The 18,395-nt window shown below is 46.7% G+C and overlaps 1 protein-coding gene across 1 annotated transcript in view; it reads right to left on the bottom strand.

Moving 5' to 3' along the window:
* The window catches only part of HIF1A (hypoxia inducible factor 1 subunit alpha), a 40,843-nt gene extending 32,982 nt beyond the window's left edge, over nt 1-7,861 (bottom strand). Inside the window, exon 1 of the mRNA XM_079989050.1 lies at nt 7,710-7,861. Within this exon, the coding sequence (XP_079845176.1) occupies nt 7,710-7,753 (44 nt within the window). The 5' untranslated portion in view covers nt 7,754-7,861. The remainder of the gene's footprint in view (nt 1-7,709) is intronic.
* Between the last annotated feature and the right edge of the window lie 10,534 nt (nt 7,862-18,395).

Genomic DNA, 18,395 nt, shown 5'->3' with positions numbered 1-18,395 from the left:
TTCATCTTTTCAAACAGGAGCCAGGCTGCCTGCTTGTCCATCCACGAACACAGAAAAATGCATCTGAAATTGTGAGGGCTATTCAAGATAGTTTGTTATATGGTGTTGTCCATTGTTCAAATTCAAAAACATATGCCCACACCCTTGGGCAGGCCTAAAGTACTTCTTTGGATCTCTGGCATACTTGGCACAAATCCACAACTGGCATCAAGCAGCTTATTTTTCAAACTAAAGCAGGGATGAAAAGAATGCTATCCATTATTTATTATTAAATGTTTATTATATGCTATCCAATATATATATATATATATATATATATATATAATTATTATTATTATTACCCTCCCAGCCACTCTGGATGGCTTCCAAAACATATAAAAACATAATAAAACATCAAAAATTAATAGTCACAATCCAATATTTAAAAGTCACAATAACTCTAAAATGAATAACTTATATCAAATAAAGCAATATTCAATAATCCATTAGAATATAATAGCAAACAGTAAAATTAAACATCAGCAAAAAGTGTTTGCCAATTAGCAAAAAGAACCCCCCCCCCCCATTCAGCTCTTGTGCTCCAGAATATGAAACTGGAAATCGGATAGGTGATTAGAGTATACACTGTTCTAAGATTCTGGAGAACAGATGGGGACAGTGTGTTTCAAATAAGCCACTCCACTTTATGTACAGTAAATATCTAGTCTCATATCAGGTATTGAGAACAGTACTGTCTTTGTTGATTTATAATTTACAAAAGTTATACTGGTAATTAAAACCTGCAATTCTAACGGATTTTAAATACTTAATGTAGAGCAGGCATCAATGATGCCACAAAAGCCTCTTTCTATCAGAGTTAGCTACCCAGATGCCCAAAAGATAAATTCCACAACAACTCTTCATATCCCATGTCCATTCTAAAAGACAGGGCTATTTAACAACCTTATCATTAAAGCTCATCTTCAAGCTGGAAAACCCCTTGACCATTCTGAGCAGGAGAGATGCACAATCTTAACCTCTGTTTTCTTTTAATGCAAATCAACTATTTCAGGTTACTTTCCAGTACAGTAGCGATACTGACTTTTCAATAACAGCAAGTTTCAAATCTGAAGCCACCCTTATGAATACACACTCCTCTCCCACAACCCTTCCCTGGGAAAACCTCACCCCCTAGTCTTTATTCATGATTAAGGCCATCCCCTTAAATCTGTGCACAAAACAGACTTAATTTTCAGCTGATTCTGAATCCAAGAAGTACTAATTCTTTTCAGAGTTAGCCTCTTAGCACAAGTAGATTTTCAAAGCAAGGTGTAGCCCTCTTATCTGACTGGTCCAGGGGTCAGCAAACTTTTTCAGCCGTGTTCCACCGTCCCTCAGACCATGTGGTGGGCCGGACTATATTTTGAACAAAAAAAAAAAATAGAACGAATTCCTATGCCCCCAAATAACCCAGAGATGCATTTTAAATAAAAGGACACATTCTACTCATGTAAAAACACACTGATTCCCGGACTGTCCGCACGCCGGATTGAGAAGGCGATTGGGCCGCATCCGGCCCCCAGGCCTTAGGCTGCCTACCCCTGGGCTGGTCACTGGAAACAGAACATTGGTCTAATCCAGCAAGGCAGTTCTAATGTTCTTATGGACGAGAACAGAAGAATGCCTCAGGAAGATCATGTGCCCAGCTAAGTATCAAGCCAGAAGCTAATACCATCTCTGGGGTTGCAAGGAAACCAGTGCCTTTTCCTTCTCGCCCACTGGATGCTTCCTGAATTCTGAGGAAGGAAGCCACAGAGGGCAGGAGGCTGCTGCAAACAAGGACAAGCCTTTGGCAGCAAGCCCGCAAATGTTTTGAATGCAACAGTATCATCATTCCCTGCTTAACCAATGTTGTCAGACACTCCCGTTTGCAGCTTCCCCCTTTAGACTTCTCATAGTCGCTAGCCCCCAAAAGACGATAGCAAAGGAAAGCAAAGAGCTGGTTCAAAGCTGCATTGATGTGGCAAAGGTAATCAGACCCCTAGAGGAAGTACAGTTGCACCTAGGCTTCAATACAAATGCTATTGTGTTCATATCTTTGCCAAACAATCCTAGTCAAAGAGATGCCTATGGGGCAGAACATGGGAAACCTATGACCAGTTCTGAGCAGCTTTCCTTCTTGAAATAAGAAGCAATTGGGGGGGGGATTGGGGCACTAGTGGGAGGGAGACTAACCCTTCCTCCTATATTGTTTCCTTGATCAAATCACTTTGTCCATCTGTCCCCTCAAACTGCTTCCCCCCACCCCCCTGGGTAAGAGACTGGAGAAAGGGGGATAAAACCCTCTTGCACAGGAGCTCCCCAGGAGTTCAATTCTGGGGAGCCCATAGCTGTTTGTAAGGACATCTGAATCTCCTGTATCATATACTTTCATCCCACTCTAGCACTAATGACCTGGAGTCGAAAGTCCTGATGTGTGCTAAAAAAAACAGTATCAGCATAAAGTAACAGCTATTTGCACACCTCTATAGAACATACACTAGGGACGCAGGTGGCGCTGTGGGTTAAAGCCTCAGCGCCTAGGGCTTGCCGATCGAAAGGTCGGCGGTTCGAATCCCTGCGGCGGGGTGCGCTCCCGCTGCTCGGTCCCAGCGCCTGCCAACCTAGCAGTTCGAAAGCACCTCCGGGTGCAAGTAGATAAATAGAGACCGCTTACCAGCGGGAAGGTAAACGGCGTTTCCGTGTGCAGCTCTGGCTCGCCAGATGCAGCTTTGTCACGCTGGCCACGTGACCCGGAAGTGTCTCCGGACAGCGCTGGCCCCTGGCCTCTTAAGTGAGATGGGCGCACAACCCCAGAGTCTGTCAAGATTGGCCCGTACGGGCAGGGGTACCTTTACCTTTACTTTACCTATAGAACATACAAGGGACGTGGGTGGCGCTGCGGGTTAAACCACAGAGCCTAAGGCTTGCCAATCAGAAGGTCGGCGGTTCGAATCCCTGCAACAGGGCGAGCTCCCGTTGCTTTGTCCCTGCTCCTGCCAACCTAGCAATTCAAAAGCACATCAAAGTGCAAGTAGATAAATAGGTATCGCTCCAGCGGGAAGGTAAACAGCATTTCCAAGCGCTGCTCTGGTTCACCAGAAGCGGCTTAGTCATGCTGGCCACATGACCTGGAAGCTGTACGCCGGCTCTCTCAGCCAGTAAAGCGAGATGAGCCCCGCAACCCCAGAGTCGTCCGCGACTGGACTTAACGGTCAGGAACATACAGCATTTAGAAGTGTGTTGGGAATGAGGAAACCTTTTAAACACTAATGAAATTTACATGAAGAAATCATTTATGTGGCTTCTAAGCAAGATCAGAGGGGCTGCAGGTTTTAGACTACATTTGTGTAAATAAGTTTATTGTTAGGGAAAGGCATTTCCAGAGAACATAACTGATGCCTGTGAACCTTACAAAACAATCCAGAGTTTCCTCTCAGAGAATCTGTAGTTACCTTCCTTTGTATGTGGTGGGTTGTTTGTTTGTTTTTTTGTAGAACTCTCCACACCAGCATAAATAACTACAGCCCTTAACAGAAGAGCAAACAGGTCTCACCTACCCTCTTTAATTACAAACTGAATGTTCACACCAAGACCCAGGAGAGGAATGTGTAGCACCAGATTTCAACACACAAGACTGCTCTCTAAAGATAGGAGCTGCAACGCATCTTCCTCTAAACCAGGGAAGTTTGTGGACACCAGATCTCCTTCATGTCTTAAAATTGTGGTCTTCCCACAATCACCTTTCTGGCCAGTCAGCAAGGCAATTTCATATCAGACCATCCCATGATGACATTAAAACAATGTATTTTTGAACACATCAGAGACAAGCAATTTAATCTTTGCACTGGATCAGCACATTAGCTGTATATCTTCGTGAACACAGCCAAACTTTGCTTCCTAATAGTTATACCTGTACAATTAACACTCTTATCAAGTATACTAACTACATGTGTACATGTATCCATAAATATTTAGTTAAAGTTTGTTGTTGTTTAGTCGTGTCCGACTCTTCGTGACCCCATGAACCAGAGCACGCCAGGCACTCCTGTCTTCCACTGCCTCCCGCAGTTTGGTCACACTCATAGTTAAAAGTTTAAAAAGACATATTTTCGTCTGATTGTATATCATATCAAACATTCTATTTTAAAACAAATATGATCCAGTTATATCATGCCAAGAATATCTATTGTTGTTGTATAATTAATGTTTTTATTCCAAACCATAATAAAAGCCACCAATTTTGTTGAGAAGTCTGAATTGTTAGTTCTCTTCCCACATCATTTCTGGCATATAATTCTGTTCACAACCATGCCATCCCACCCTCTGCTTAGCCACTGGTCAATTTTAGGGAGATTACGCTTCTCCAAGATCTGAAGGTATTACGGTGTAGTGAGTGTTTTATCCAGTCCCAGTAACACCATTTAAACAGCGAGAAATGTTACAGCTTGAACTCATTTAACCGTCTCAAATTGCAAAAATGGCATTGCTATCAATATAAACAAACACTGCCATCTGCCAATGGGAGATTAAGAAACTTAATCCACCAGAAAAAGGATTGGTGTCGAATTTAAAAATAAAAAAAATGACCACCCAATCTCCACAAATATCTAATGGCAAACCTTACTACACATCTGCAAATTACTACAGGATCTTATCACTTGGAAATCCAAGGTAATTACCAAAGGAAGATCCAGCTTGTTCTGAACATGCCACGGGAACCAGCAATTAAGGGAAATATGTGGGTAATTCTGGTGTTTAGAATAACCTCTGCTACCCTTGCCAAAAGAAAGAGCTACAGTTTCTCTTTCTCAGCGTCCTCCATTCTCAGTGACTCATCCCCACTACAGAGAAGAACAAGTCTGCCTCTTGTAGTCTGAAGCAATAGATGGGAGAACCTGGTGCAAATACTGTAGAGAGCAACTACAACACCAGGAGTTACAGAACACAGGCGAAAGACTTCGGAAGTACCATCTAGAACAGGGGTAGCCAACGTGCACTTTCCGACAACTCCCATCATCCCTGACCATTCACCACGCTGGCTGGGGCCGGTTTGCCTATCCCTGATTCAGAAACTGATTACTGTATTGGTATAAAATATTTGATCACAGGTCAAAAAAGTTAATCTAATGATACCCTTGATATAAGGCTGCTTGCATCCTCTTTTACTAACATTTACAGAAAACAAGAGTGATTTCCAGGATAGGTAAAGGTAAAGGTACCCCTGCCCGTACGGGCCAGTCTTGACAGACTCTGGGGTTGGTGCACCCATCTCACTCAAGAGGCCGGGGGCCAGCGCTGTCCGGAGACACTTCCGGGTCACGTGGCCAGCGTGACATCGCTGCTCTGGCGAGCCAGCGCAGCACACGGAAACGCCGTTTACCTTCCCGCCAGTAAGCGGTCCCTATTTATCTACTTGCACCCGGGGGTGCTTTCGAACTGCTAGGTTGGCAGGCGCTGGGACCGAGCAGCGGGAGCGCACCCCACCGCGGGGATTCGAACCGCCGACCTTTCGATCGGCAAGCCCTAGGCGCTGAGGCTTTTACCCACAGCGCCACCCGCGTCCCGATTTCCAGGATACCAATGAGAATTTTGTAAATGTTATTTAAACTTTTCAGCGAGTTCATCTCAAGGGTTAGGCAAGTAATGCAACATTTAGAATTAAAAGTTACATTCCTATATACAATAAGCTGGCATAAATATACTCCAAACTGCATTCAGCGGTGGGGCTTCTACTGTGACTGAGCCTGGCAGAAGGAAAGCAGACTTTTAAAGTTGTGTTTGAGTTAACCCACCCTTTTTGCTGGTTTAATTTATGTCTGTCATCTGACCAGGCTGAATGGGTTTAGGATCCAGTCTAAGTCCCCCCCCCTGCTGGTTCTGGCCCAATCACATCCCCAGAATACTCTTCTTTCTGAGCTCACACCAGCTTAAGATCCACCAGGCTTGATGGGGGAGATAAGGACAGCTGACCAGAGGGTGAGGGAGTTAAGCCAAGGTAGCTGGCTACACCAGGAACCTCTCAGCATAGCCAGAGGTCCGCTGGATCCTAACCCACTCATCCCAGAAGATCTTGTTACAGGATGCTCCCAAAATGCCAAAAAAACAAACCCATAGCATTTGTCCTTGAAAGACAATGGAAACACAATTCCAACAATTTTTGAACATTTGAATTGTATGCTTTATTCTCTGCACAGTCATTATTTTTGCAGCATACAAAAGAACAGTTTGTCTCTTTCACTGGAGACATTTCTGTTCTTCTGAAAAAATCATGAACTTAAGAAACATTACTTTTCTGTTCTGTCTCAGGATGCGGGGCCGCCTTTTAAAACATTACTTTCCTCTCACTTTCCATCCACTCAAAGGCACGGAATTTCCATCCACTTACCAACAGTGATTTTATACCTTCCTCAAACTGACTTTTTCCCATATGGTTTGGTTACAGAGAACTTGGAAAGCTCCATAGCGAAGCACCATCCTTTTTCTAAATCATAGCCAGGCCCTGGCAGACTCATCTCCATCTAATATCCATCTACAAACACTCAAAGACGTATTAACATAACTCGCCTGTCTGTGTGTGCCCAAGAAATCAGAGACTGGACTCACACTGCTCATCTCAGCCACAATGCTCGCAGTCTCCTCATTTCAAACTAGCCAGGTTTTACATTCAGCCTAAAGCAACAAACTCAAAATATTGGGGGTCTACCCTGGGGAGGCAGCGAAGATAGAATTAATCTTGTAAGAAAAGTTGAGCTGATTAACAAGTCAAGGGCACCCTCCACTTTTCTATATCCTGGATTCCCATTGTATTCCCCCCCCAAAACCCTCTCACCCCCCCACCCCCTCCAACAAAATGGCGACGTGGACACTTTGGAAGGGGGGGAGAGAGAAGGAAGAGAGAGAAAGAAGAAGAGGAGGAGAAAGAGTGAAACACCCTCCAGGGAGAAGAAAGGATGGGGAAGCAGGAGGAATGAGAAAAGAGGCAGGGGGGTAGATTAAGATAAGAACAAAGGGGGGGGGGGAGAAAGGAAGGGGCGCTGCCAGGAACACACACACAGAAAGGACATAAAGGAGTAGGGACTAACTCTATTCTCTCTCACACACACTTTTTCTCTGCTAGATTTGCTACGTTATATAGTAATAATAATAATAATAAAAATAATAAATAATAGTAATAATAATAGATGGGGAAGGTAAATGATGACAGGACCCTGGAGGAAGGATGCCAAAAAGAAGAAAAAACACCCTGATGGAGCGTCCCAAGACGCTCCTCGCTTTTGCAAAATGGCAAAGCATCTTCTTTGAAGCCCAGCTAGGTATAAAAAAGAAGAGAGAACGATAATAAAGAGGGATCCGAAACCTTGAACAGGAGAAACCAGATTTAGACGGCGGCGGGGCCGGGAGAGAATAGAAGAGAATTTGGACGTGGGAAGAAAGCATATTATTACTATTATTATTTCCCCAATGGCCTGACTTGGAGGGAGAACAGGAGGAGAAAGGCTGGTGGGAAAGCAAGAGAGAAAGAGAGGGAAGGGGATTTTTGTCCTTCCACCATCCACTCCGCGAGCGCGCTCAGCTTCCGGGGGCACAAAACAATACGAATACTAATAATATCGGGGTAATAATATCGGGGTAATAATATCGGCCCTCTTCCCGAAACCAGGAGCGGGGGGCGTGTGAAGGAGGCGCACCTTTTCTTGTCGCTGGAGCCGCCCGTCGTGGCGCAGGGCTGCATGGCGGCAGCAGCGGCGCCGCCGTCGTCGTCGTCGTCGGAAGCCAGCTTGCCTGCCCGGACGGAGCTTCTACCGCAGGCCGGGGGGGGGGGGGAGAAGGCAGGCCTCTCTCTCCTCCGAAAGAAGCCTCACGCGCCGCGGCAGCAACACCACCGAGGAGGCGACCCGGCTGAGGGAGGCCGGCGAAGGTTAGTCAGCGGCGTCGGCACAGACGGGAAAGAGGAGGCGCAGGAAAGGCGGGCGAGGCGGGCGGGGACGAGGCGGGTCCGGGCCTCCGCCTTCCCGTCACGAGCGCCGCCTGCGCCAGTCAGGAGAGGCCTAGGCGGCCCAGCCCCCTCCTCGCGGCCTAGCGCGGCCCAGCCAACCGCCGCGCTCGAGTGGGTGGGCCGAGCCGCCGCGCTTCACGTGCAGCGCTGTGTGAGGGGCGGGACGGAAGGCCGACGCCGCTGTCTTCTGCGCGCGCTTTCCTTATCCCACCTCACGGCTTCAAACGGGGGGGGGGGGCACCCTCAAGTGTCGTTGCTGGACTACAACTCCCGTCACCCCCGGCCGCTGGTCTTAGTTGCTAGGGATGATGGGAGTTGTAGTCCAACAAATATCTGGGGAACCAAATTTGGGAGAGAGAGAGAGAGAGAGAGGCTGCCTCACAGGGTCGCCTTGCCGACTCAGAAAGGGCACGGCAGGGTTGGCAGCTGTCCTGTGTAGCGTTTGGGCTTTTAAGTTTAGGGAGGAAGAGGTATATTAAGTTCATACAGGGTTTCCCAAACTTGGATCGCCAGCTGCTGTTGGGCTACAACTCCCATCCTCCCTAGCTAGCAGGACCAGGGATGATGGGTGTTGTAGTCCGAAAACAGCTGGAGACCCAGCTTTGGGAAATCCTGGTTTGGAAGGTCGTGGGCAATGTGGGGGAAGCCTTTCAATTCAAAGCATAGGCTTTTCCACTGATTGATGGTCCGTTCTCAAGCCATTAGCCTGCTGTACACATGATCATGTTATACTGTTTACCATGAGCGTAGCCAGGGGAGGGCAGGGGGGGCAAGTAAATAAATAAATAAATCCTTAACTAAAAGTGGAAATAATCAGAATATTTGAAATTGACATGCTCAATGAAGTCACTTGTGTGGCACATTCTAGCAACACAACTGGCAACCCGACTGAGCGATAGGTACAGCTTCTGACCAGTCGTGCTGCAGGTAGCTTGGTTCTGAATAGAGCAGGTGGGTGTCCTGCCCCCTCCCCCCACTTAAATCCAGCCTATGCCCATGCTGTCTACTTGCAAATAACCTCTCTGCTGGAGAAAGCAAGCACTGAGTTACACACAAAGTGTAGTGCATGAATTTCTTTGGCCACTGTAACAGGGATAACGCCGCTGATATGCATAGAACCAACATGTCCAAAACATCCTGGGAGGAAAAAGCCAGGCACCGTTTTTCAGGTAATCTCCCCCATTTTGTTGCCCTTTAGATGTTTTTGAGTACAGCTCTGATCAAGAACCAGAGAGCAGCTTGGAGAAGACTGGTTTGTTGTAACAGGAGTGAGACTAGCTTCCCTGGGCTCACACATACTTACCTCTTCTTCAAAGAAGCTGGGAAATAAGAAGTTCTCTGCCAAAAGTTGGGAAGCTTTGTCTTCCAGTTTTGCTTAACCCCAGTTTAGCTAAGCAATCATTCTCACACCAAGATGTGGAAATAAATAGTCTTGGCCCACTTGCCACAGTTTCTCTGCTCAGAGGATGGTGGAGCATGTGTTAGGTATTGCACATTCATTCTGTGTGAGACACTGGCCAGACCTCAAAGGTCTCACAATTCCCCTCCATGAACATAAGAGTCCGCCTGGGGACATGCTAAATACTCTTTCTGCATCAGCACATTACAGAGGAAAGTTGACTGTTGTCTGCTTTACATTTCACTGAGGAAACGCTGATAAGATGCCAAAGCAGCTTGCGGTTTTCTGGAACAGAACTTGAAAGCATGTCTACACTTGAGAGGTGCTTCGTTTGTGGACACAGAGGGCAAAGAGCACTCCACCCACTGAAAAAAACTTTCCAAGCACTGACAAGCAAGATACACACCCCTTCTTCCTCTCAGCACCAACAGGGTTGGCTCCTCAGAACCTCCTTCTCAATGCAGAAAAAGAAGCTACCTACTCAATAAAACCTGACCTTACACGATTGTCCTCTTTGCCTTGCCCTGTTGCAATCAAACACCCATAAATATCCTCCATCTCTCAAATCTCCATCCCCTCCAAGCATAAACTACAGCTCCCTTACAGAGACTTGAAGGAGATCAACAGACCCACAACCTCTTGGTTGGTTTCTGAATGTCTGATGTAGATTTTCATTTTCCTTGTTCTGTATGGGACAATGACAATAAAGATTATCGTATCGTATTGCAACCCTTCCTGAAACATTGCTGTGTGCACACCTCAAAAACACATTATTTTGCCCAAAGAATTCAGGGAAGGGTGCTGGAGTTTTTAATAATAATAATAATTTTTATTATTTATTATTTATACCCCGCCCATCTGGCTAAGTTTCCCCAGCCACTCTGGGCGGCTCCCAATCAAGTGTTAAAAACAATACAGCATTAAATATTAAAAACTTCCCTAAACAGGGCTGCCTTCAGATGTCTTTTATAGAGAAGATAGCTGCTTATTTCCATCACATCTGAAGGGAGGGTGTTGTTCCTTGTAACCTCACTTCTCACAATGAGGGAACCGCCAGAAGGCCCTCGGTGCTGGATCTCAGTGTCCGGGCTGAACGATGGGGGTGGAGACGCTCCTTCAGGTATACAGGACCTGAATTTTAGCCTTGGGAGGGGTAAATTACAGTTCTTTGGATTCTTGAAAGGCAGGGTAGGTGGGTAGCATAATGTGGCTTCAGTGTTGGGGAGTGATGCCAAAGGGGGGGAAAGAGAAAATGTGGCTCAAATCTCTGCCATCTGAGCTTGCATGAACACAGCTGCTCAAAGGCAACCAAATTCAAATCCTTAGCTATTCATGTGCAGATGAACTTGTTTGCCACAGGCTTGGAAAGCCTGAGCATGTCACAAAAAGGGTATAAAGAGATGAACAGGGCCTAAATCAGGAGTCAGCAACCTTTTTCAGCTGTCCACCGTCCACCGTCCCTCAGACCATGTGGTGGGCTGGACTATATTTTGGGGGAAAATAGGAACGAATTTCTATGACCCACAAATAACGCAGAGGTGCATTTTAAATAAAAGCACACATTCTACTCATGGAAAAACACACCGATTCCCAGACCGTCTGCGGGCTGGATTGAGAAGGCGATTGAGCTGCATACAGCCCCTGGGCCTTAGGTTGCTTACCCCTGGCCTAAATAGAAGTAAGCCCCCACCCTTTGAACTTTACTGGAAAGCACAGCCCTTCCCCATTTCACACCATGAATCTGAAATGCTTCTATTCTTTGTTTAGATCTTAATCTTTCATTTACCATAACACAAGGTGCTCTTTTTGTACTGCTAATGGGACACCTTACACCAGTGTTTTCCAAACTTTGGAAACTCAAAAGACACACAAAGTTGTTTTTTCCTGGATTAAAACTGGGGGCAGGCTTCACTTGTGTGCTCAGATTGTCTCCCCACCTCCCCCCCCCACTTTCCCCTGTCAGGGAAAAAGATGGAGTTTGAATTAATGATTATAGATATAAATATACTGTGCTTTCTGGCCAATATTGATGCTTCTGGGATCCTCCCTTGAGATGACATCAATGCCCATATATGGAGAGGGATATAGAAACATAAAAAGAGCCTGCTGGATCTTTCCAGTGACTCATCTAGTCCAGCATCCTATTCTCACAGTGGACTGTGGGATACCAGCAAATTGGGAATCAGGCCCAAGAGCCCTCTCGCCTCCTGTGGTTTCAAGCAACTGGTAGTCATAAGCATTGCTACATCCAAATGTGGAAGCAGAGCATAGAGCCATCATAGTGCATGGGGCCTCCAAGAGCATCCACAGGGCAGGTGCTTCTAATTTGGGGAATCGCTGCCTTCCACAGACAAAACCATTTGCTTGTGCACACTTTCAGCCCAGCAGAGCCAATCAATGGGAAGAAAATGGAAACAACTTTAGTTCATGCTACAAAACGGGAGTGTGTTTAGAGAAACAACAGTTTCATGAACACACAGTTGCTCTCGTTGGAATGGCTACTACCACTTCCCTTTTGCAATATAATCATCGTTATTTGTAAAATCCCCACATCTAAAGGACTTTACGGACATTCTCTCGCAGTAAACCTTACAACCCCCTTGCAAGCTAAGTCAGTAATTATCCCTATATAGGAGGAGGGAAGCTGAAGCAAGGAGACTGCAGCTTGCCTAAAGTTACCTAGTGTGCTCATGGCAGGAATTGTAGCTCAGACTTTACCGTGCATTCCTAGACATGTCTACTCAAAAGTAAGTCCCACCAATTTCAAAGGGGCTCGCTCCCAAGTAAATCAGCATAGGCTGGACTAACTGACTATCATCCCAGGAAGTATTTAAAAGCCTCTCAATCACTGCATTCTAAAAGCTTGTTGGTAATATATGACCTGCTCCTGTCTTATTTGGAGCACATTTGAGGCTTCTAATCCAAAGTCCAGCTACTAGCCAAGCCCATTTTTCTTTGAATTCATATGATTTGGATGAATCACAGCCAGTGGCATTGTGGTTTCAGGTTAGATGTAGATTTATTCATCAGCTGTTGCAGCCATAACAACAAAACCTCATATACATCAGAAACTTTGGACAACAGATACTGTGTTCAGCTCATGGTATCACAGCCCTAAGGTCCAAGAAAACATAATCAAAGCAAGCACCACATATCCAGCATCAAAGCCACTGGCATTAAGAATGAATAGCAACCTCTCTTTAAAAATGTAGTTAGTCTAAGCTTCATCATCCATAGACTTCTGTAGCAGTGACATAAAGACCTACACAGGAGAATTTATTTACAGTCATAAAGGTAAAGGTAAAGGTACCCCTGCCCGTACGGGCCAGTCTTGACAGACTCTGGGGTTGTGCGCCCATCTCACTTAAGAGGCCAAGGGCCAGCGCTGTCCGGAGACACTTCCGGGTCACGTGGCCAGCGTGACATCGCTGCTCTGGCGAGCCAGAGCCGCACACGGAAACGCCGTTTACCTTCCCGCTGGTAAGCGGTCCCTATTTATCTACTTGCACCCGGAGGTGCTTTCGAACTGCTAGGTTGGCAGGCGCTGGGACCGAGCAGCGGGAGCGCACCCCGCCGCAGGGATTCGAACCGCCGCCCTTTCGATCGGCAAGTCCTAGGTGCTGAGGCTTTAACCCACAGCGCCACCTGCGTCCCTATTTACAGTCATACCTCGGGTTAAAGTAGCTTCGGGTTGAGCATTTTCGGGTTACGCTCCGTGGTGACCCAGAAGTAACGGAACGCGTTAGTTCTGGGTTTTGCTGCTCGCGCATGCGCTCAAAATGACATCACGTGCATGCGCAGAAGCGGCGGTCGCGACCCACGCACACGCAGACTGTGTTCGCTTCAGGATGCAAACGGGGCTCCGGAACGGATCCCGTTCACATCCAGAGGTACCACTGTATAGGAAATGTGCGTGTATATATGGGGGGGTTGGTACCTCTGGTGAGGGACACATCATGCTCCTTCTGTTTTTTTTTTATAAAAATTTTTATTAAAAGTTTTGTTAATACAGTAGAGAAAAGACAGAACAAACAAATAGAAAAAGAAACAAACATAAAATTTAACATCTTATAATACCCATCTGTTCTTCATCTTTTAGACTTCCTCACATCTCCCACTCTTGCTTTCCAAATTATAAAACCTTAACAAGCAACTTATCACCTTGTTTCAATTCTTATTGTGCACATTTCCAGTGTTTTGTCCCTAACTTTAAATACTTTTATCTAGGTCTTACATACCCGATTTTAACACGATGTTCGTTCAAAATTTATTTTTCTCATAAAATTCACTCATTCTCATAATCTTCTCTACTAACTTTATGGGCCCTGTTATTTTCAAATCTCTCATCCTTCTTAGCACTCATATAGTTTACAACGTTTTTGTAGATAGTCCTTAAATTTCTTCCAATCCTCTTCCACAGACACATCATGCTCCTTCTGGGGTAGTGTATCCACCTTTGGTTCCTACCCTGTCCTCAGCTCTCACCTATGGCTCCTAGAAGCTGTCACCATGTGAAAGTGGCCACATCCTGGGAATGGATTCGACTGGCTGGCTAAACCAGAGGTGAGAGTGGCTGATAGTTCTCAACCCCTGAGTGAATTAAGGGCTTCCCCTACATGTGAAAACAGGCTCCGGAGGATTGAGCAGACAAGACCAATACTGGGTGCAAAAGTCAAGAAGGCGGTTTCCACAAATGCTGTAGAGGGAAGTAAGGGTCAGATGGGGCTCGTCCAACTGGGAAAGGAGCCCATCTAGGAGAAGGAAAACTCTGATCCTAAACCTACGCTGCCTTGTGCTTATAGTCATATAATTCGGGAGTAAATACTGAGGAAGAATCCACACCCACTGCCTTGCGGGACATCTTCAGGAGAAGAAAAGGCTAAGGAGTAAAAAGGTAAAGGTAAAGGTACCCCTGCCCGTACGGGCCAGTCTTGACAGACTCTGGGGTTGTGCGCCCATCTCACTTAAGAGGCCAGGGGCCAGCGCTGTCCGGAGACACTTCCGGGTCACGTGGCCAGCGTGACATCGCTGCTCTGGCGAGCCAGAGCCACACACGGAAACGCCGTTTACCTTCCCGCTGGTAAGCGGTCCCTATTTATCTACTTGCACCCGGAGGTGCTTTCGAACTGCTAGGTTGGCAGGCGCTGGGACCGAGCAGCGGGAGCGCACCCCGCTGCGGGGATTCGAACCGCCGACCTTTCGATCGGAAAGCCCTAGGCGCTGAGGCTTTAACCCACAGCGCCACCTGCGTCCCACAAATTTGGAGTGGAGTCCCTAAGGCGGTTAGGTGGCGCCTTGTACGCCTCCTTTTGGCAACTCCTGCAGCCAAGCTGTGGCCAAACATATTGCCCTGCTGTCCTTTGGCCCCCATCCGTGAGGCCGAGAGAGGGGTCTTGTCATTTGGGCAGCTCAGGACCTCCAAACACACTGCCCAGGCTTGCATCCCAGAGAGGTCACTTCATTGCTGCTAATGCAAGGAAAGCACTGCAGAAAGCATTACTGGTCTCTGCAGCCACAACAGGTGCTGCGATTCTCCAGCTGTTTGACTCTTTGAAAGTTTTAAATTATTGCTGTTCGTTTTATATTGATAATTTTATTGCTTTATCTTTTTTGGAAACCGCTTTGAGGAGGTTATTTCACACTCCTGCGGTGTGTAAATGTTACTAATAAATAGTCGTGTTAGCCCAAGGGCTACTGACAGCACCGCAGGATCCCTCCTCTCCGTTTCATGCACCCACCCCACTTTGCCAAATCTGCTTCAAAGAGTTGGCGCAAACCCGGAACAGGTTTAGGGGGTGTGCAGGGGGAGGAGAGGTGGGGGACAATAGCACTCCCCAATGCAATGAAGGTGCCAGACCTTCCCGGAGTCCATTCTGAAAGTTCTTTAGGCTACCTCTCCTTCTGTTTACCTTAGAAAACTCCAAATCGTAGGTTGCTGGCTTGTTTCGCAGGCCCTGCCCTTTTTAAGGGGGTGTTTGGAAGTGGGGTTGACAATGCAGGCTTATGGCAGCCAGTGACTCACTCACTTTTCCTGCCTCTTATCTGTGTGCAAAGTTCACACTTCTTTAATTCATCTTTCAGGTTAGTAGAACTTCTTGACGAAAAGGCATTGCTTATGCAAGATAATTACTCATCTGGGGAGGGCAAAAGGTCAGGAGAACCCCAGGCAGGAAATGCAGTCAGGGGAGGGGCGGGGCAGAAGTTAAGGGGAAAGTGCCTGGTGCGAATTTTGCCCAGGCATTCAAATTTCACAGTCAACTTGAAGCCAAAAGTGACTCCGTTCGTGCACCTATCCAAATCAGCCCCAGATGGAAGACAACTGGGCTTGGCTCTTACGGCTCAATATTTCTCCCAACAACCGCTGCTTCAGGCTGCCAATCGCTTCATTTCTCTATAGTCCCTTCAAATCAGAATTGTGCCTGCTGTCCCTTCTCCCAGTCCCTTGGACATTCATCTGACAGTTTGCACAAGAATATAGGAAGCTGCCTTACAGCATGTCAAGACCACTGGTCCAACCAGCTCAGTATCAGCTGGTAGCAGCTCTCCGTGGTTTCAAGTCTCTCCTAGACCTACCTGGAGATGCTGTGGGGGGTTGAATTTGGAACGTCCTTCTTGCAACTCAGATGCTCTGCCACTGAGCCATGGACCTTAGCTGTGTGTATATAAGTGGAACTCAGTTAGGCTTTTTCACAGCCAGGAACTGTGCAAATGAATATGTGTGAGGTTCATTTAGGTCTGTAAATTGTAGCCCTGTGAAGGAAATACAGGTTTCCTAAGAACTCTCCAAGGGACGCAGGTGGCGCTGTGGGTTAAAACCGCAGAGCCTAGTACCTGCCGATCAGAAGGTCGGCGGTTCGAATCCCTGCGACGGGGTGAGCTCCCGTTGCTCGGTCCCTGCTCCTGCCAACCTAGCAGTTTGAAAGCATGTCAAAGTGCAAGTAGATAAATAGGTACCGCTCCGGCGGGAAGGTAAACGGCGTTTCCGTGCGCTGCTCTGGTTTGCCAGAAGCGGCTTAGTCATGCCGGTCATTCTGGGAGCTGTACGCCGGCTCCCTCGGCCAGTTAAGCGAGATGAGCACCACGACCCCAGAGTCGGCCACGACTGGACCTAATGGTCAGGGATCCCTTTACCTTTAAGAACTCTCCAACCCCTTAGCAAACTACAGCTCCCAGAATCCTTTGTGGGGGGAGCCTTGAGTGTTTAAAGTGGTATCACAGCTTGTATGGTAGCCAGAGTCAGATCAACTGTCCATCAGGCTATCCACAGCTTCAGACAGAAAGCCTTGCCCAGTCCTACGTGGAGACTCTGGGTGTTGAACCTAGGGTATGTTGCATATAAATGGTATAGTAAATATGGATATTAAATATATCCAATTAAAACCTGGCTGGGTATTTCCCCCGCTCCTCTCCTGCCCCCAAATCTAAACAGTGCCTCTAGATGGACAGCAACTGTCCACACAGGCTACAAATTCTGCCAGCATAGCACGAGAAAAATGTACCCCAACTTCAGAAACACTAATTTACTCATTTCTTAGTGACCGGCGGTCACTAACAGGAAAAACAGTGGCAGGGATGGAACAAGCATGCAAAAAAGGAGAGTCCTGCTGTTGACTTTCACACACTGCTCAAAACCCCCCAGACATAGGAAACAACAAGTTGAAAGCAGTTTATGCAATCTGCTCACATGATTCTGGCGATAGGTCACCAGAAGCACTCACATCACTTAACGGAGACAGTTGACAAGTCACAGCATGCAGCCTAACCTTTGCCTCGCTGCAGTTAATTTTTAAATGAAGGGCACTGTGCACCAGCAACACAACAACACAACTGGCTGTTGTTCCAAGGGGAGAGTTCATAGTTCAGAGACAGAACATCGGCTCCTCACACAGAAGGTCTCCCAGGTTCATTCCCCCAGCATCTTCAGGTAGAAAGACACCTGTCTAAAACTCTGGAGAACTCCTCTCTGTCATTACTGAGCTAGAGGGTCCGTGACCTGGCTTGGTATGTTCCTAAATGCCAGCCTGTCTTGAATACTTGCTGGAATCTCCTAGTATAACATTCTTGGAATTCATTAACAGACTGTCGCGTCCCCAACAAAAAACCTGGTGTGCCCCATCTCATATTTGTGCATCTCATTCTACCTGTCTAAGTGCAGAACCTTACATTTGTCCCCACTGAAACTCTTTTGGTTAGTTTGGGGTTCAATAGGGACAAATATTTATATATTGTATTTCTCTTTTCTCTTTTCTTTTTGCTGTAAGTTGCTTGGAGACCTTTGAGCGACAAGCAACTATTAAGTCTAATACAGTGTACCTTGGTTCTTGAACACCTTGTGACTCGAATCTTTTGGCTCCCGAATGCCGCAAACCCAGAAGTGAATGTTCCAGTTTGCAAACTTTTTTGGGAAGTCAAATGTCTGATGCGGCTTCTGCGGCTTCCGGTTGAGTGCAAGAAGCTCCTGTGGCCAATCAGAAGCCGCCCCTTGGTTTTCAAACATTTTTGGAAGTCAAACGGACTTCTGGAATGGATTCCATTCAAGAACCAATGGATTCCGTTCAAGAATAAATACAGTGGTACCTCGGATTACATACGCGTTCAGGTTACAGACTCCGCTAACCCAAAAATAGTACCTCGGGTTAAGAACTTTGCTTCAGGATGAGAACATAAATCGTGCTCCGGCGGCGCGGTAGCAGCAGGAGGCCCCATTAGCTAAAGTGGTGCTTCAGGTTAAGAACGGTTTCAGGTTAAGAACGGACCTCCGGAACGAATTAAGTACTTAACCCGAGGTACCACTGTACCCCAGACAGACCTGTCATTCACTTATTTGTCTTAATCCCCATTTAAAGGTGCCTGCCTCGTGGCCATAGCCACATCTGACAACTTTTAGAAACGAGTGGTGCCTTGTGTACTGAAGAGCTTTCTGATCCAGCTGGCCAAGTTCTGCATTTCTAAACGTTGAGCTGTTTATTATTGTCCCAG

This window comes from Podarcis cretensis, assembly GCF_951804945.1.
Source record: "Podarcis cretensis genome assembly, chromosome: 1".
NCBI classification, from domain to species: domain Eukaryota; kingdom Metazoa; phylum Chordata; class Lepidosauria; order Squamata; family Lacertidae; genus Podarcis; species Podarcis cretensis.
This window is presented reverse-complemented; position numbering and strand designations above follow the sequence as displayed.